Source organism: Phaethon aethereus (assembly GCF_964289735.1).
Source record: "Phaethon aethereus genome assembly, chromosome: 6".
In the NCBI taxonomy this organism is placed as follows: domain Eukaryota; kingdom Metazoa; phylum Chordata; class Aves; order Phaethontiformes; family Phaethontidae; genus Phaethon; species Phaethon aethereus.
The window spans coordinates 39,886,396-39,906,208 of NC_138580.1; the positions used below are offsets into that span (position 1 = coordinate 39,886,396).

Consider the following 19,813-nt stretch of genomic DNA (forward strand, 5'->3'; position numbering starts at 1 on the left):
GAGGTAATTCTTCAGGAATTACAGTAACATCGGTATGTTCGGAGGAGCATTAGGGTTTGAAGCAGGTCCTCAAAGCAGGGAATCTCTCAGTCTGTTAACCATGGTCATCCCGGGCAGGAAAACCTTTCTGACTGAGGGTTAACCCAGTGTGCTCGCTGTGTTAGCAGACCCCAGCGTTCCCTCTCATCACGGATAACCTGTTCAAACCCGTTTCCATTCACATCCTTCCCGGCTTGTGCTCATATCATAAATGTGATGACATCCCCTGAGGGACAGAAACCTCCTGGACCCTGCTGGCTTCTCTCCTGAGGGTTTAAGCAATGGCAGCTGGATACAAGGGGCAGTGGGAGATTTTGGAAAACGCCTTCTCCATGGTGCCAGCTAGTAAAGTGTTGCTTTATTCCGTGGGGCAGGTTCTCCAACTGCTGCAGCTCCATGGATCACAAGTGGCCCATCGGGATGTTACACTGCTGTAAAGTTTGGTACCAGTTTGATACTCCTCTGTGGAGTTTGCGTGATGCTGAGCTGAGGTGAGGATTTGCCTGAGGGAGGTCCCATGAAGGGAGGTCCCATCCACCTTGCCAGCTGCCAGAAAGCAAAAAGTTAGGCTAGGCTATCAAAAAAGGACAGATAATGGAGAATGAGAGAGAAAAGGCAACCAGGAACAAGTCAGTATTTGATATGATGTGTTTGCCCCAATCCCACCTCTCAACATGCAATGAAAACAGGACCGGTGTCAAAGCCCAGGAGCAAAGGAAACCAAAACCACAGCAAACCCAGGCAGACACGTGAGGTTAACCCGCTGGTGCAACCGCAGCTCACTGCTTGGCAGGACGGGGCTTTGGAGCAGGGCCTGGAGACAGGGAAGGAGAAGGGGATGTTTGCATAGGTGTAGTCGTGGGCGCTCAGCACCCGTGAGCTCCTTTACCCTCAGCAGTGTAAAGGGAAAAGCAAGTCAGCTCTTAACTGCTCCTTGGACATAGACTTGGGTTCAGTCAACCTATCTTTCCCTGGGAGGAGAAAAGGCAATACGGCAACAGAGCTTGTTAATGGAGACCAATAACGAGCTCTTGTCTTCAGCTCCGAAGCTGGAGGGAATCCCGAGCTCGGCAGAGGTCAGCAAGAGCAGAGCATTCAGGATGGAGCTGCTCCTTCGGGGGGAAGGAGGGAGCATATTGGTGTGCCGCTGGGACACAGGAGCTCCCACTGCAGGACCAGGGGGTGGGACAGGCTTCTCATAGGGCGCAAGAGGTGCAAAACTGTGCAGAACGCTGAGGCTGAGGGTGATACAGCACTGAACTCTGCCCTATGGGGCCTATGGCAAGAGGAGCTCACACCTTCCCTTGACTGCCGCCACGCAGCCGGGAGTCACCCGCCAGGGTGGTGCTGTCCAGCTGCCTGGGCTGCGTGGGGACACAGAGCTTGGCTCTTCAGACCAAGCGGACGGACTCCAAAGATTGCATTCGGTTTGGCCAAACAGCCGTCCTCTGGGTATCTTGTGAGTAAAAGAGTCCCAGGGCCACATCCATCGCTGGTGGAAGTCTTCCTGGCCTGTACTGTGGCTGTGGAAAGTGCATCTGACGATCCAGACAGAAAACTGCGGGAGGAGGAATGGGACCAAGATCCAGATCTCCTCCCCAGTGATGGCTGGTTATGTTACACCTACCTTCTTAACACAACTTCAGTATTTTATCAGTACATAGAGCTGATCTCACCACCTTCTCACATCTTGCGGTGTGAATAAAGAAGGACACAGCAGATTCAGGTATAGGGAAAACATACGTAAGAAGGACCACCTTTCTGACCAGGTCCTTGGTTCCTTTCTCCCTGCCCCAGGAGGCCTTCTCCTAGCCAAGGGTCCTTCATCGCAAGAGCCGACAGGGAGGGAATGGAGAGCAGGAGGCTGCCAGCTGGGCTCCCTTTCCCTTTTGATACTAAAAGGAGCTTAACAAATGTGAAGCACACACAAACATTTTGTCTTGTGTCCGAACGTGGCTGCGCGACGCACGTTGGAGCCTCAGTCCCATCTGTCTTATCTGTAACCTTTCAAAAGGAGGCCTGTTCCCTGTGCACTGGGCATGTCTGAACTAAAAAACTCTTGTAATAGAGTCATAAAAATTATCGCCAAAATAATAGAGAACGCCAGTCCCCTCAGCCCCAGGGTAGATGAGATGCAATAAAGGAGTAAGGTGATACATATATCAAAACAAAGAGAGCGTTCTTACGAAATAAGTGCAAAGTCATGTTGTTGCAGAAAGCTCCACTGCTGCTCTCGGGAGAGAAGAGCAACCACGAGACTGCAGATCCGCAGTTCCTGTGGAAAAAGGGCCAGGGCTTGGCTCAAGGTTGTCTCTCATCAGCTAATGGAGGAGCCACTCTCCAGACTCAGACGTGATTCCAGGAGCCGTTTAAACCCGGCAAGTTGTGTGGCACATGGCAAATATATGAGTACAAAGTTCCTAATGCCAGCACAATCCTGAACATCAGATGTGGGCACAGGATACCCGTAGTGACGTGAGGCATATCTTCTGTCTTCTGTGCTTCTCTCCCTCATCTGGCTTACTGATGTGTAGTAGCTCCCCAGGAATTTCTACAAAAGGATGGCAAGGATAATGTTGTTTCCAGGTATGGACTGGCATGGTCTGGGGCTGAGGGGAGGAGAGGTATACGTGACCTGGAGGGATTACAGCATCTTCACGCCTTTCCACCTCCAGAATCCAAGCCTGGTCACCAGCCTGCTGGAGAGACTCTTGTAGCTGCGAATGGACAAGCAGCAGTCAGGAGCGACTAAAATGGAGCTTTGGTTGGAGAGCTGCAACATCTGTAGGCTAAGAAAGTAGGCAAGTCATCTTCAGCCTCCTTGTGGTGGGGCTGCTTTGAGTGTAGGATGGAGTCACCATTTGTAGAAGATGTTTTCAGATTGTCCTGTCAGCTGAGAAATTTGTCATTTCATTTCAGGCTTACATTAGCAGTGCTTGTGTGCATGTTGAGGGCTCCCTTAGAAATACAGGATCTCAGCACCCACTTCTGCTGCTGCTCGGAAGCCAGCTCCTTGTTTTAGCCCATCTGCAGTATGGTGCAAGCATTTTTCAATTTTTGGATGGCACCGTTCATTTGTATTGCTAGTGCTCCATATAAGTAGGATACAGCTCCAGTTTTTCACTGCAAATAAATTATCTAATGACTTAGTAGTTTTTTTCCTGTTGCAAAATCATTTGCAACCTGACGGCGCTTTCAGTGATTGTACTCGTCTATAATCGCTCACCAGATTGTTTGTTTGAGCAGCTTTCCACCTATGGAAAATCCAAGTCGTTATGGTTTCTGTAGCATAATTGATACCGTGTCTCCAATAGCTGGATGGGTGATTTTTCTTTTTTTAAGTGACAAAAATGCGTGAAATTTTTGCCCCATGCAAGTTCTTGTGTTGGCGCACACACGTGCACACACAAAAAAGAGCCATTTACCAAACTGTTAACACAATTTAGACGGTTGTTTGTGCGCTGCTAATAGTAACGGCAAAGCGCGCAGCCCAGAAGAGGAACGGGCTGATTTCGGTCTCGCCCTCGGGTGGGAGTAGCTAGCTGGCCCGTTCACTGCAGCTTGGCACCTGCAAAATTTCCCAGTTGAAAGCTTTCTCTGAACTTTCCTGCAATCTCCTGCTAATCTGCCTGAGATCACAGGCAATTTCAATAACAATGAAAATGATTCTAATTTTGACTCCAGGAGTATCTTCGATGAATGCTATCCCGGTTTCTTTTTTATTCATCTCCCCCGGTTTATGACTTGCCACCTCAGCCATAACGCGGAAACCGTTTTTACTCATCAGGTCCTTTTTAACTTTCTTCCCTTTCTTGCTTCCTGCCACTAAATTCACCACCTGAAACTGTAGCTACAAAAATAATTTCCATCAGAATTGCGATTGTCCTTAGTGTCATTAAAAGTTACAGCTACTTTTAAGATGTAAGTGCCCAATTTGACAAGACTTCACTTTACATTACTCCGCTTTTCCTGCTGTTTTATCTGCACAGAGCAGGATGCCATCAGTCGAGCCTGTCTGAGGCGGGAGGCTGAGTGCGATTATCGCTACGAGCGCTGGCGCACACCCTCTTGAAAACTAGGAGATGGAGAGATTGGCAGCAGTGGTGGTTTTCAGTGTTCCTTCCCTTGGAGTCCAGCACTCGCAGGGAATGGGACACATCCAGTCCTTCCTGGGGACGCGTAGGCAGGAGGTGCATGTGGATATAGCTAGTGGATCCGAATCTAAAGCAAGGTACTGACAAACGTGTGCAGATGTACCGGGTTAGATCTGTTGCATTCAAAATGGCTTTGACATCAACAGAAATGGAGATGATGGCGTCTCCTTCTTTTGGAGGGGTTTGCACTTCTTTTTCTGACATGTTCTCAAAGGGAGAGAAAGCATTGCAACTCCGTATTCGGTAAAACTACCACGAAAAGCATTTTTTCCCTTTGCAATATAATCTAGAAAAGGTATAGACTTACACAGCATTTTTGGTGTTTAAAGGAGGTGGGAGCTAACATGCCTGGTGAAGGTTTGCAGTGGTATCAAGAGTCCTGGCATCTGCTCTGCATTTGCTCTGGTGTGATGGATCCTTGGGTGTCCGTGGGGCTCAGAAAGAAGGTCCACTGGCTTTGTTTCTTGGTTATGCACCACTTCGAATTCTAGTCAATCAAACAGATTTCTCCAAGATTCTGCCTATTTAGTAAATATACCTATTTGACTGTGAAAAGCATCACAGGCCCCAACAGTGGGTCTGTTCAATTCAGCGGAAATACTTAGATTGTCTTCTACTAACTTGAGCAGGCCCTGCGTGATGATCCATGTGTGTCTATTGTAACACGATTAGGTGGTTGTAAACACTTGCATGAAGCTTTTGTTTCCTTCCTCAAACGAAATTTCAAGTATTTGCGATACAGGAGTTGTAAAGCTTGTATTGCTGTGTAGTTGTTTGCTAGTGGCTGTGTATAATTGATGAAGGGCTGTTGTGCAGCAGTCAGCAAGCACAAGGACATGGTCCTTACATGACCACTTCATGGGACCTAGTGAATGAGATGAAGTCTTCGAGTGTGGGGTTATGGGACATTCTTGTACAAATACCCGCTTCAAGCTTCGCTGGAGAGTGTAGGAAGGAGAGGGGAGAGGGCAGCCCAATAAATCCTGATAACTGCATCTCAGACCAGATGACTAGAGGGCAATTGCAAGAATTTGCAGTAGCTTTGAGCAACCTGTACGCTGGCTCCAGCAAAGATGTAAACCTTCTTCCATGAGGTTGAAAACTGAGGTACAAAGTAAGTACCACACAATTCAAAGTCTTTTCTTGAAGAGGAGAGGAGAGGTCCAAAGTCTCAGGAAGCGGCTGCGCTAAACATGCCTGGGGGAAATCAGGTGTCAGAACCTAAATTCATAGAGTGGGAAGTCTCAAGAAGTAAAAGGTCTGTGTGTAGTCTGTTTTAATGATATACAACCCATCGGCTCTTGAAGTGCTTAGGTGCCAAATAATGCTTTGCTCTCTGAAGGCTGCTTGAAAAATGGGCACCGTTTTCACAGCTCCCGGAGGGGTATGAGCCACAAACCCCAAGTCTGAGTGAAGCCAGCTGGATTAATCACAGCCTTAAAACGTGGTATGAGACCGAATCTGAGCCGGGTGACAGCCCACATATAGGACTGAAAGGAGTGTGCTTGGAAACCGCGGTTAGCTTGGTGAATGTGACAGTAGGGGAAAAACTCTGAGGACTATTGCTTCTGACTGACAGAAGAAACAGGTAAAGAAAAAGTATCAATCAGATGTCATCTTCAGAGTTTTTCGGTTGTCTTGGCTAAATCACTGCCTTTCCACCTCTCTGGAGATGTTTGTGTAGAGGCAGCTAAGAGTGAGTGACAAGCAGACGTGTAGACAGAGAAGCCCTTACTGGAGGCAGGGAAGGGGAGGGCTGCAGTGTAACGTGTCACATATTGCTGCGCTTCCTCCCTTCGCTCAAGGAGAGTACTTACCACTCTGTAGTAACTTTTGCAGGGCAACCTACATGTTACAGAAAAGCCTTTCGCATGTTTGGGGCGACAGAGATGTGGCTTAGGGTGCTGTGGTTGTGGACAAGGCATGAGCCAAGGGTGAAATACAGGTGAGGTTCAGTAAGTGTTCGGGACAAGAGAATTTCTATGATTAAATGATTCCGTGGCTGCTCAGATGCGGTAAAGCTTAGGTCATGCAGAAGCTGCTTGCCTAAAAACTTGTAGTTTTGTGTGTTGGTTATTTGTCTGATTGTACCAGCTGCCTTGGTCTAAAATAATTATTCAGATCTCTTCAGCTGTAGAAAAGCATAAAAGAGTAGATTTAGAGACCGAGTTTTGAGTTCCATTTTCCATTTTCTCCACCTCTCCCTTCAGTTTGGGAAGAATTTGTATTTTAGGCTATTTTCCTGACAAATTGTTTGATCGTGCGATCTCTCTGTCTGTCCACCAGTCCTTCTGGATGACTTGAGGGCCTGCTGGAGCCCTCAAGTGTAGACCTGTCAGAGGTGCGAAGCCTCTGAGGCCGTATGAAACCTGAAGAAGGACCCATGTGTTGCCCAACCCTGTAAGAGGGAGCCCGGTTATCTCTGTGAGGAGTAGCTGGGTGACGTTAGCAGCATAATTCCTACATGTGCTGGCGTTTGCTTCCAAAGAGAGGGTGAAAATGGTGGGGAGCTGGCATGTGCGTGGGGAGCGAGAGTGAAGATACACGATCCTCATCTGGTTTGGCTTCCTCATTTCCTCTGCTCGGGGTGTACCTTGTTTCTCATTCTGCTTCCTTTGCTGCCTTTTTCGTTTGTTTATTTGTTTATATCATCGATCAAGTTTATCATTATGTACTCATGCACATAAAATCTTTATTAGCCATGCGAATTCTTTATTCTCTGTTCTAATTTTCCTTCCTTCTTTCTTTGTTAACAAATTCTGCTGATGGCAGATGTTTCCCATTTGACAGCACCCGAGACGAAGGTTTTCCAGCCACGCAACCGGATGAGTGCTGTCCCCTTCCTCCGGCTGCCCTGCTGTGCAGGATGGGGCCATCCCCTGGCAGAAGCAGGGAATGAACCTGCCCTCCCAGCCAAACCTGGGGTCACAGTCCTCCTTGAGATCAATAGTCCAGAAAAGGAATAGAAGTTGGACCATGATCATAGGTGTGGTTATAAACAGCAGTGTTCAGGGTCCACATCCTTGTGCTTCTTTGGTCTCTTTGAAGCGACTGGACAAAGGAGGGGTGAATCAGGGTCAGTGCTGAGACTGAGGAAGGTCCTTTGTGCTCTGTGTCCCGCTTTATCTGCTCTCAGAAGCCGTTGAACGGTGTAGATGTTGGCCACATCTGCTTCCCACCAGCTTGGCTTGACTTTGCCCCTGCACTGACAGCACTGTCAAAGAACGTATTTCCTCACTAGTTCTGGGGGTTAGTGCTCTCACCCCTGTTGTAAGTGAAAATTGGGTAAAAAGAATTTCAGGGGCTTGCAGCAGTTTTCCCAAGTCAAAATGCTGTACTGATACCTTCTACAAAAGGACTCAGTTTGTTCCTCTGGTTTTAATGATAGGTCCATTTCTTAGAACATACCTTGAACAGTGAGGAACCATGCAGTTCTCGGGTGGGTATGTGTCTGTGTTACGGCTGGGCACCATGAACGTCCTTTCCTTTTGGACAGTGGTGAGAAGAATGTTTCTGCACCAACATCTCTTGAAATCCTTCCCTAGAGAGTCTTCTACGAGATTATTCTGCCTTAGACAGGTGGGGTAAATAAATCATCTTCTGGCCCAAAGCCTTTTATGATCCTTTCATCTTAACATTTTTTCCAGAATATCAGTTTAAGGGACACCAATAAAGTGTTTGCACTGTCCATGTGGGAATGGCATAGCCTCTGATTTGTGTCCTCTCTCCTTCATACTTCAGAAACCCCCTGTATTTTTTCAACCTTGTTTTTCGGTAGGGATCAGAGTTTCTTTTCAGGCACTGATGTTAGCTGGTGTTTGAATTTTGATGGCTACAAAAGTGTAAACCACCTCTCTCCCATGGGGGATAAATCTTTAAATCAGCAATCGGGAAACAAAACTTCAGGACGTCTTTCACTGGTCTTCTGTTCTTCACTGGTTCCCAGTTTGTCATTTTGCTGCTTGGTCTACCTACTGCCTATGTAAATAAATGGAGAGCTTTTGTGGCCAATGTCCCGTAATTGTTCCGTAAGAAGGGTAGCTACAGGGAAATTAATAGCTGGGATGCAGAGCCCACAGACAGCAGTAAAAAGATGCTCAACCAGTGCACTTGGGAGAGTCCTTCCTGAAAGAGCAGGGATTGGCACTTCAGATCCCGAAGCACATCCCATGGGAGAAACTGCCAAGACATTCGTAAAATAAGTGGGCAGGAAGGCTGGAGTCACCCATGGAGGTGAGGGGCTGGGTAAGAACTGCGGTAAGGGATGCTGGCAAGTGAACAAAATGGTCAGGTGGAGGAAGATCCTAGAGGCAAGACCAAGTAGCTTGACCTTGATAAGATGTGGAAGAGGAGGTGGCTGAGAAAAGTCTTGTCATTCGTGCCAAAGCAGCCTTTTCATTTGCTGGCTGCTCGTTCCCTGTACCGCCAAGGTGTGCTTTCCTCCTTTAATTGTGTGCGGTTCTTCCCTCCTGGAAAGCTGCTTTCCGTGTCGGGCAACGTCATGGTTTATTACAGCATCATTTTCAGGTTACACCAACAACGCAAAAGCAGATGATGTGTATGTCATGTCTCATTTCCTCAGCTGCAGAGTTGTTCAGGGGCATCTTCCACTTGTGCTGATCATCTCTGAGCAGTAGATTGGGCTGCAGTCCTGGAACTGCGTCCCGTATTTCTTAGCATTGCAGCCACTGGAGTAGTGAAGATGGGGACAAGTCCTGAAGGATATGTCAGTGACAGCCTCCACAAATCACAAGATCTAGCTCTACTGCGCCATATAATTAGTGATTAAAATGAGTAAAAACAAAGCGGCAATTTTCTTATTGATCCCGCAGCAAATAGTGCTGTCTATTTTCTTCTGTATTGTTTCTTCTTACTAAATAGCCTTGAATAAGAAATGTCAGTCAAATGAATTTAGATTCCTGGTGCTTCAGACAGAAATCAACGCCGGATTGAATGAGGAAGGGTAATGAGAGAGAGGAATTCCACCTCCACAGACTTCTTCCCTTACTCAAGGAGTGCTGATTTTATCTAAATTGCCAAAGCCGTGAGCAAATGAGAGGTGATGGGAATTATAGACTGCAGACGCTGAGACAAAGCAAGGGAAACTTTAATTAGTGCATTTTAAGGTAGAAATTAATTTCCTGGGAATAAATTGTTTGACACAAGGCATATGGAGCTTCTTAGAGGTGAACTGAAGAGCTTTTTACCTGCCAGAACCAATGCTCTGAGGTTGTATCTGTCTTGTAGAAATGAGTGGTGCGTCACTGGGGTCTGAGACACATGGGGATGAATCCTCCTTTCCTTTGCATCTCACATTTTGGTTTTTTAATGTGGAGAAACTCCGTTGCTGCGGATTCCCACCAGTGCAACAGAAAGCAGATTTTTTTCCCAATACCTACATTTACTCGTTCAAGTGTTAGTGATGCACCTACCATTGCTGAGGAACTGGGAGTTAGGTATTGAACCTACAGGTACTGAAAGGAAGTTATTTTCCTTTCAAATTCTCTTGTTATTCTCCTTTCTTAGCTCTGTTGTCATCCTTTCATCACACTTGCACACACATAAGGACGCTGGGAACCTCAAAATACTGATCTTTCTATTTTTCATCAGATTTCCACAGCTTTTCAAAGGGTGACACAGTGACAACTCTCCTCTATTTAGAGGTAGATAGAGATTCCTGCTGGAATTGATGGGGCTGAAACGAAACCATTGAGCTGAGTGCTTTAGTCCAGAACTCCCTGACTTACTCAAGCTCTTAATTATTTACATGTTCTGTGTGAGGCAGTTGCTCACAAACCTTGTTGAAACAGGCAGGAGTGGGGTCAGGACCGGATTTAATGGTTATGTTACGAGAGCGCTTAAAACCCCTGAAGCAGATGCTGCACAAACACGGAATAAAATGTTTTTCCCACTCCTAGAAGAACGCTATTCTCCTCTGCTCTGAAAAGCGGGAACGAAAGCACATCGAGATGCTGGCAGATGGACAGGCCACCTTTCCGACAGCTTGGGGTTTGCTGGCAGTGGTGGTCTACATGAGCTATGAGTGTGACCTGGAAAATCACCCTGTCCTCCCTTCCTGGGAGGAACAACCACTCGTGGTCTTCCAAAAACCCTGCTTTGCTGCTGCCGGCCACATGTGTAAGGTAACAACAGATGAGGAGAGCAGAAGTACAACCTAGTGCCTAGTTCAGCCTTTTTGATGAAAGGAGCTGAAGTCTGACAAAAGGTAAAAAACCCTGCACCCTCTCTGCGAAAACAAGCGTCATGCTCGCTGTTTTTTCCTAATGTTCTAGTTGCCTATTTCAGATGTTGCTGTTTTGTCCTATAGGTTAATTTGTATTACCCGTGGTGAATGAATGCAGTCAAGAGGTATTAAACGCTGATGTGTTTATCTTACGGCAAGTTAGAAATGTTGCAAAATTGTGAGCTGCGGGAGGAAATGGGCTAATTTTAGATTTGTTCCTAGCCCTCGCCATGCGAATGGTGTCGCTGCGAGCCCAGCAATGAAGTTCACTGTGTTGTAGCAGACTGCGCAGTTCCTGAGTGTGTCAACCCTGTCTATGAACCAGAACAGTGTTGTCCTGTCTGCAAAAATGGTAAGAAAGTACTGTATTGGCTTTAACAAAGAGATAAAAAGGAAAAATGTTATTAAAATGTCGTTACCAATGCATCGCCAGGATGTTTGCTTCCAGTGGCACAGGCTGGCGTTGGGGCTGTTACTTCTCCTTGTGAGTGGGCTTCAGTTACGAGGTGGCAACTGTGAGAATTAAGGCTGCCCTTCTCATTGAAGCTGATGGGATTGCTGACTTGAGTAAGCTTTTAGAGGATTGAGCCCTGATATTGATGATGGTTGTTGGATATCTTTGCTTTTTTCTCATAATTAGTCTAACGTTGAATCAAGAAAGGGGAGAGTCTTTGTCCCTAAATTGAGAAGCCAGTGGTCATTACTTAAGACCGGGGAAAAACTCACCGAAATCAATGGCAAAGCTCCCACTGGGCCAGTAAGACACCTACCAAGCCTGTAATGTCGTAGGTTGTGTGCTGGAGGCTGTGGGTGTAGTGTTGGCCCTCACTGTCCTGCTGAAACGATTTCATGAATTAGAGTCGAATTCAGCAATACTTTCAGGAAAGGCTTTGGGATGACTGAAAGTTCCTCTTTGGAAAATAAATATTTTTCCAAAAGGTCTCCCTGGTCTTGTACTGCAGCCTGTACACACTTATGTCTCTGGAAAAGCACCTTCCTCCTAGTGTAGATACGAAGACAGTTCAAGAGGTGAGCTAGCTTCACATAAACATCTTCATGGCTTTCATAACATAGAAGAAATGGCTGCTTAAACTCATCTGCTCGTGTTTGGAGTTCACTACCCACATATATTTCCTCTTACATACATCACCGCTGCTGGATAAGAGTAATGGTTGCTTTTGGATCTAAATGGAAATGTTTACAAAGAAATAACATTTTCAACACATGTTCTGCTCTTTAAGACAGAGAAAAAGCAAACGCTTGGAAACACAAAATATTTTTACTAAAGGAATTGGCAAAATTAAGACTGGTCTGGAAAATTATACCAAAAATACTACTTGAAATCCTGAGGCTTACATTAAACCAGGATTTTTATGAAAAAAAAAAAAATTTTAAAAGGTTTTCATTTAGAGTTTTATGTTTCTATTGAAAAGCAGAAAATGGTCATAGGAAATTTCGTTGTTCTTGTTGATGATCTTCAGAGAAAAGGTATGTTAACCAGCTCTATCCACCACCTTTGCATATAGCCTGCGGCACTTGGGTATGAGCTTTGCCATCGCACTCAGCAAGGTGGATGTCTTGGGTTGATGACTGGGAGGGGTGACAGTGGCCGTGGCCATGCCTGTTACCATAGCTCAGACTCGTTTACACCCAAACAAATGCCGCTCGTGTGTTTGGCCTCTGTGTTCCCATCACATAGGTGATGGGAACATGGTATAGGGGTATAGGGAACCACGCCGAATCCCCCTCGGTTATGGTGGCAGCATTTGCCGATTCCTTCCCATCTGGTTTGTGTCACATGAATCCAAACTGTGAGCATTGCTCAGGCTTCCCAGGAGCGCAGACTTAAAGGTGGCTTCACACAGGTCCAGGAGCTGCTGGTTTTCCCTACTAACCCTTCACCACTGTGACCATTTCCCCCAATAACCGGACTCCCCCACTTTGGGGGTTGGTGGTTTTCTGCGTTGCGGTCCCCAACATCCCTGGTGATGGGGAGTGGGCAGCATCTTTCTTCCAAAAACAGTCAGCATGCCCAGATAACCAGGAGGAAAGGGAAGGAAGCAGCTCCTACTGACAGGAGCGAGGACAAGAGGACAGAAGGAAAAATCAGCCACCTGCTGAAGGGGCTCCAGGGCACAGTGTAGTGACTGGGACCCTCAACTAGAAGCCAGGATGCTTCCTCCATGGTTTTGCCAAGTTTCTCAGCTCCTCTCTTCACTCATCTGTTGGATGATAGAAAAGTTCTTTGAAACCTGTTTTAGGCAGGGAAGTATTTCTTAACCATCGTCTAGCCTACACGCCTGGGGGATCCCGGTCGCTGGGGCCAGAGGGGCCGGGGCTCGCAGCACAGCTCTGAGCCAGCGGTGGACGGGAGGGGAAGCTTCCCAGCCAGTGGTGGGAGGGGAGAGGCGGCGCGGTGGCGTGGCTCGTCCTTGGGATCGAGGAGCACGTCTGCATGGGGGGTGCTGTGGAGGGGAGCTGACGGGCTGTGAGACCCCCCAGCTGGCAGGGCTTTCTGCTCCTCCCGCTGCAGCTGGAGCTGACTGCCTAATGGTTGGCCCACGCTTGTAGTTCTGGCTTTATCCTTCACAAAGGAAATCCAATAATTCACGAGTGATAGAAGTAAGTAGGCGCCAAGATAGTCTCTGTTGTCACAGGGAACCTGGTGAGCAGATTTTGTTACCGCTCTTGGACGTGGCTCCGAGTGTGGCGCACGGCCTTCGCCTCCTTCTTACATTTTGGGAGCTTCACGTGAAAGAGTAACAGACTTTGCTGCGTCTCCTCCCCTCTGAGTCCCTCTGACACATCCTGATGAACGAGGATCGCGATGCTTTAAGCTGTCTGTTCATCTTGAGACCGAGATTTTATCTTTTGGCTCTCCACTGCAGTCAGTCAATTAAAGCTCAGTTTTACAAATGCGCGAAGAGAACAAAAGCTGACAGACCCACTTAAATGACTGAAAACCCCCTTTTTTTAAAATTTGTTTTTTCCCTTCCATCCAGTAGCTTTTGCTTTCTCCCAAAGTGGCGAAGACAGTTACGGTGCCATGTTTCGGTGTGATGAAGAGATTTTAGCTTAGTCTCAGTCCCTGTGGTCATCATTTTAGACTGGCAAACAGAAGAGCTCAAGGGACACTGCTGTTGGGAGGGAAAAAAGTTAATCCCCAGAACAACGTGCCGTGCAAATCCTTGTTTTAAAAGCTGCTCCTTAAAATTTTGGTAAGGAAAGTCCTTGTTTTGGGTTAAAACACAGCCCCGCATCATTTGCTGCACGCTGCTGGCAACGTGGCTTGCCTGCTTGTTTAGCTGTTGCTGCCATTAACGGGAGAATAATTTCCTCTCGATACGTTCAGATAGATTTTCATGCCTTTCTTGATTATGTCTCGCCAAGGGCAAAAGTACTGTGAAGCAGTGAGGTTAATGCAAAAATCTGTTGATTCGAACATACCTGACCTGAAGATTCATAAAGAGCCAATATCAATTTCCCTCCCTCTACCGTCATTTAAGAGCAGTCTGAACAAGTGGCTTTGGAGATCTATTCCTTATGGTCAAAAGAAGTAGAATCGTTATCTTGTGCTTCGCTAAATGCAGTGTGGCTCGTGCAAAGCTGGCTCTGCTGGGCAAGGGACACCGCATTGCACGGGGAGCAGGTGGACTTCACTTGGGAGGTTAAAATTGGGGGGGGGGGGGGGGAAGAGGGGACGTTGGGGACGTTTTCTCCTTTTGTCCCATCACCCAATTTGTCGGAGAGGATTTTCAGGGTGATGGCTCCAGGTGCTGCGCAGCGTTTCTGGCGTGGAGATGAAAGGTCACTGGATTTCACGTTTCCTGGTAGTGACAGACCGCAGAATTACGGCCCCGAGTTGTTACTCCTAGTCATTGTGACTTCTCCAGACCGATGTGTGTCAGCTGTTGTCAACTCTCTCCTCTGTGGGATCTCAAACTTGCCTGTCGCTGTTAAAATCAAGCTCACGGCTGCCGCCGTCTGTGCTATCCCTCCTGCCCTCGGGTTCTCCTGCAGTTCAGTGAGAACATCCATCCCCTCTGCTTACGCCCAAGCCTTTCCGAGCAAAAATTCCCCATGCTCCTGTGTCCAGGGCCGTAGGCACGTCTCTGTGGTGTTACTCATACCTCCCCTGGGTCTTCTCACCTGACCCTGAACTCTTCGTTTCCAAACCTCTCCTTGTCCCTCCCCGTAAATCCATCCGCTGCTGCGGGTTGAGCCTCGTTGCTGGTGGGACATGTGGTGTTTAAAGCCCTTCCTTCTGCATCGCTGTGATGTCGCTCCTCACGTTTCCTTCAACCCTTCGGACATGGTCTGGCAAGGATACAAGATGCAGGAGTGGGGGGGATCCCCAGTGTGTTATCACTCACATCTCTTAGTCTGGTTTAATCTGTGATCCGGATTAAATGGGTTCCTCTTCCAATTTGGAACAACTCCCACCTACTGCTGTGCGCAAAGGCGGGAATTCATTGCGTTTCTCCTTCCCCGGAGCTGTTTGTTCAGAGCCAAAAACCACCCGCTCCCTCCGTGCCCTTGCTGGGGGGGTGAGCAGAGGTGCTCCAGCAGGGAGCCTCGGCCTCGGAGGTCCTTCCTCCGACACCGCGCTGGGTTAGCGACGCGCTGGTCTCTGCCCGCTGCTTCAGGCTGCTTGTGCATCCGGCCCCCGCTGGCTGCTCCACGGAAGAAAAACCAGACGCGATTTCAAGTTACCAGCTGCTCGGGGAAGGGCTGGAGGTGAGCGGAGGCAAGGAAGGGGCGGCGCGGGGATCCCGGCGACCCATGTTCTCCTGGTTTTACAAAGTGCTCCTTCAGAATTGTATCCAAAAATAATCTCGACATTAGCAAAAATTCATCATCGGGGGGGATTTTACGGCACAGCTGTGTCAGGGAGATTAATTTAAAAATTCCAATAAATGCCACAATAGAATTGTTGACTTCTCCTCCTCCTCTCTAAAGTGTGAAATACTTTCCAGAGCATTTCAAAGGCGCCTTCACCCATTTAGACATACATTAACGCAACTGCTAAAATAGACTTTGCCTTGGCACTTTCATTTTCTTGAGGGATGAACAGAATAAGCATTATAAATTCCTGTTTTGGGGTCTGGTTTTGCTTTTAATTTAATTTTTGTTGCCACCAATCCTCAACAAAAGAATTTGTTACTCAGCAAGACAGATAAAAGCTGACGTGTCCACAGTGAGACACTTGCTGGCAAGTGTGCTTACTCACGTTAGCGTGGGCTTCTGGAGACATTCGTAATGAAATACTGGGCAGCGGGAAGACGTTTTGTAGATAATCTGTCACTGAGTCTTTAATTAAAGTTTTAAATTATCACAGTTGATACAGATTTCAAAGTAAGGAGTCTGATCCTGCCCTCCACACACAAGTAAGGGATCCTTTTGACCTTCAACGGGTTTTACCTTGGTAAAATAGCGTCTATTCAGGCAAAGTTCTTATGAGTATTTATTGTAATATGCTATAAATATTAATAATTCCATACAAATGTCTTCATCGTTGAGGGCATGAGCACAGAAGTGAGTAAATAATAATTTATTTCCATGCATATAAAGCCACACTTTACCCAAGCTTCTCTCTTTATTCACTGAGAATATAAACTTGCTGCTCATTCATTCTCAGTTTGAGTTAATTTGAAATAAGTATTTGGCACCCCAGCCTGTTCCTTCTGTAACACAGCATGTTTTGCCCAGAAACCCCCCAAGGATTTTCCCAGCCCGTCGAAGCCGAGGGCAGCCTCTCCTTTAGCAAACAAATCTGTGTTACAGTGTCCCTGAGTGAATTTTGCAAGCCGCTGCGTAGAACAACACCCCGGGGGCTGACCCCGGAGGCTGCCTTTTCCTGGCAAGCGGTATGTGGAAATGTCTTTTTTTCTAAAGCGGGAGATTTTCTGAAGTCCCCGAGGGCCGAAGGGGTGTCCCCTTTGGGAAAGCTCGGCTGTGGACGACGGGGGGAGCCAGTCCTCCGGCTGTTCCCGTCCTGCCCAGCCACGCGCCAGGTGAAAGTTGGTTCGGGAACTTCATTTACTTTCGTAAATTAAGTGGGGTTAATACTGATTACCACTCGGGTGGGTAGACCTCCCAGGAAAATCTAGATGCCACAGAAAGGGCTTTTTCTTCTGAGTCAGCGAGACAACCAAATCAATGTCCAGGTGTCGACTTAAGGGGGGCAATACGATGTGTTTATTTTGCAAAACCCTTTGGAGTTTTGGGGGACAAAAGGCTCCATATAAACATAAATTATTTGTTGTATTTTAGGTGAAGGTAATGGATTAACAGTGCAAGTTGTTGACCAATATTGACAAAAAATACTTCTCCATGTGGTCTCTATTGTTCCAAATTATCAGCTAGCTTGAGAAGTGCCAAGATTTTAATATTGAATAATCCAGTGCCTGGATATTAAGTTACCCGTGCTTTATTGCATAAATATAGCTTGTTATTTATCTGCAAGATGTGGATCAGTGAATCTCCAGGTCATTGTTTTGGAAAGCATCTGCTCCTGACATGATCACTGACAAAAAAAATCAATGAAGTGTGGAAAAAAATTACTAAAAGTTTGAGGAAAAAAAGGAAGGTTTTGGGGAGAGGATGTTTTGTCTGCCATTTGGTTATATACAACTGTTGCAGGATAAAGATGACACAGAAAATGTGGCAAGAGGACAAGAGAAGACTTCATATTCATTTACTTTATGGAAAACAGTGGTTTGGAGCCATGGGGGAATTCCTTTAGAAACACAACTAAATAAAATTCCTCTTCTAATTTATTTCAGGAATTCCTGAAATGGCCAGATTTTAAGATTGCAGTTAAAACCCCTTCAGTGAAAGTCTGTGCAATATGCTGATTGATTGTGCAGATGCAAGTGGAATGTGACCAGCCAAGAAGAAGATGTGTCCTGCACGCTGGACTCTGCTGGACTCCACGATCTTCTTCATAGGTCGCGGAGACCGAAGCCGGTAGCGTAGCCACATCACCCCTCGTTCTTGGTGGATGCAGAATGGCAGCCAGCTTTTTGGGTACTCAGTTGACCCCACCACCCCATTCAGATGGTAAAGCTGAGGGGTCACAGGAAGGACCTGCTCCCCTTCGGGCGGCGCTTGCCCAGCGCGTGGGGGCTGGTGGTTGTTTCACAGCCGACTCCTTAGCGCTGCTGTACTGATGCGGAGATGCCACCCCAAATCAGAAGTCGTCCTCCATTTTGGCAGAACCTGTAGAAGCCACCTTAACATTGCGATGACAGAGCCCAGTGCGCCGAGCTTTCGTGGCCAGCTATGAAAATCAATGGTCCTGGAAGGTTGAATGCAAAAGAAAATTCCTGAGACTACAAAGGATGTGTTTTTTGATTGTTTGTCAGCTAATATTCTTCGTGTTTACCAGCAGGAATGTAAACTGTGGTGCCCTATTAGCTCAATTAAAGGAGTGATTTGATTACCGACAGAGGGAAAAAAGGATTGATTTAAAAGCTGGTAGAAGATCAAGACTGAAAACAAGGCGGTATATTTGGGCCAGGCAGTCACCGACCTGACAAAATACTTCAATACTTGCTTTACTGTTCCTTGAAAAAGAAGTCATTTCACTGAAATTGATTTTCAGTGGAGCTCGTTCACCTCCATCACTTCGGGCCAAGCGGTTAAGGGCACGTAGATGCCGAACTTGCTGATGAGAGTTCGGTGTGTAAGTGGCTGTCAAGAGCTCGCCCCTCCATTGCTTTTGGAAACCTCACGCAGTCGGATTATCCAGATGCTTAAATGCCCTGCTGACTCAAGGCTATGACCTGCTCCCTGTGGGCACAGCTGTTGGAAGAGTCATCTAACAACAGTGAAAAGCTTTGGAAAGGTATATGGAGGTTAAACCTTCCGAAATCAGCCATCCTGGTGCTGGCTAGCATCAAGGAGGGCTGAGTTGAATCTGCCACCTCCTGACGTTTAGAAGAAGGAGAGACTAAAAGGTGAGAGAGAGGAAGAGCCTTTAGAGAACAAAAAAGACATGAACTGAACTCTGGAAGTGTTCAAAAAACGTGTGGATGTGGCGCTTCAGGACATGGTTTAGGGGACATGGTGGCGCTGGATTAATGGTTGGACTTGATGATCTTAAAGGTCCTTTCCAACCTAGTGATTCTGTGATTCTGTGAACAGCGCTTAATGTGATTAACTGTCACACAAAGCAGTAGCTGCTGGACCGTGTAGCGTCAGCGTGACGGGGACGCTGCCGGGAAAAGCCCGATTCAAAGAGCGCTGCGGTAGCGCGCCAGCGGGACGGCAGCCCCTTTCGACCCGACGCGTTCATCTGCACGCTCACAGGTCAGATAATGCTTCCCGAGCATTTGCGGTCTCTTCCTCTGCCCAGGAAGCAAGACAAGGATAATTCACATCTTAAACAAGGCAGGAGAAGACTCTGCCAGACAGCCGAAGGCTAGGCAGGAGCTGAAAGCCGCTATCCTGAATTTGTACCCCAGGTCCTAACCATGTTTCCATGCTTCCACCCCAGCAGAGTTCAAAATGAATGTCTACAGGCACCCTGAAGAGAAGGGTCGGGGAGGATTGTGAGAAGTCATTTGTTGGATGGGACTTGCTCCACAGCTCTCATTGAGCCGACACAGCTCACAGAGATGTGGGGAACGTGTTGCATGGTCTGCATCGCTCTTTAAACTCAGAAATATTTATGAAGAAGCATCTGCGCACTGGCGATTGCTTCCCCTTGGGAAAATGTTGCTGAAATTGGTGTGCACGGGTCTATGGCAGTGGTCATTCAAGATCCACTGTCATCGTGATAGTATATTGGGGGAGTAGGGGTGGGCTTGGGGTTTTTTGGGGCAAAAAGGTTCCTAGATTCAGGTTGGGAAACCAGGTTCCTTTTGCAGAACACAAGCAGGCCTGGCGGTACTGAAGTGAAAGCCGGCGAGGTGTTGCTGTTCCCCACCTGATGAGATTCTTGGTGTAACTTAAAAGACCAAAAGTGACATTATTACCCGATTACATTGCTGTAAACCACTTTGCTGCAAGCGAAGCCTAAAGCCAAATCCTGAGTCCATGTCACTCGGTGTAACGCCGGCAGCGGGGCTTTACTCTGATTTGCTCCAGCTGAGGATCTGACCTGCAGGAGCTAATGCCTCTGGGTGACTCGCCGGCAAATTGCAGGAGACTGGGGTGTTTTGCGTGGTCGGGCTTTCTAAAAGGATTAGTGATGGGTTTGCTTTTGCTGTTGTAGAAGGTTGGGATTATTAAGCATATCTGTGTGAGAAGAGTGGCAGACACTGTCTTCATGTATTTCTAATTTAATGAATGTTTAATGCTTCTTTTATTGGAGTCTACATATATGTAGAGTAGAGGACTTTAACAAGGGGTTGACTTATGTCAAATAATT

At 47.1% G+C, this 19,813-nt stretch overlaps 1 protein-coding gene across 1 annotated transcript in view; it reads left to right on the forward strand.

Annotated features, from left to right (window-relative positions):
• The window catches only part of VWC2L (von Willebrand factor C domain containing 2 like), a gene marked incomplete at its 5' end in the record, with an annotated part of 57,425 nt that overhangs the window by 7,579 nt on the left and 30,033 nt on the right, over positions 1 to 19,813 (forward strand). The window contains one exon of the mRNA XM_082001643.1: positions 10,660 to 10,789. Within this exon, the coding sequence (XP_081857769.1) occupies positions 10,660 to 10,789 (130 nt within the window). The remainder of the gene's footprint in view (positions 1 to 10,659; positions 10,790 to 19,813) is intronic.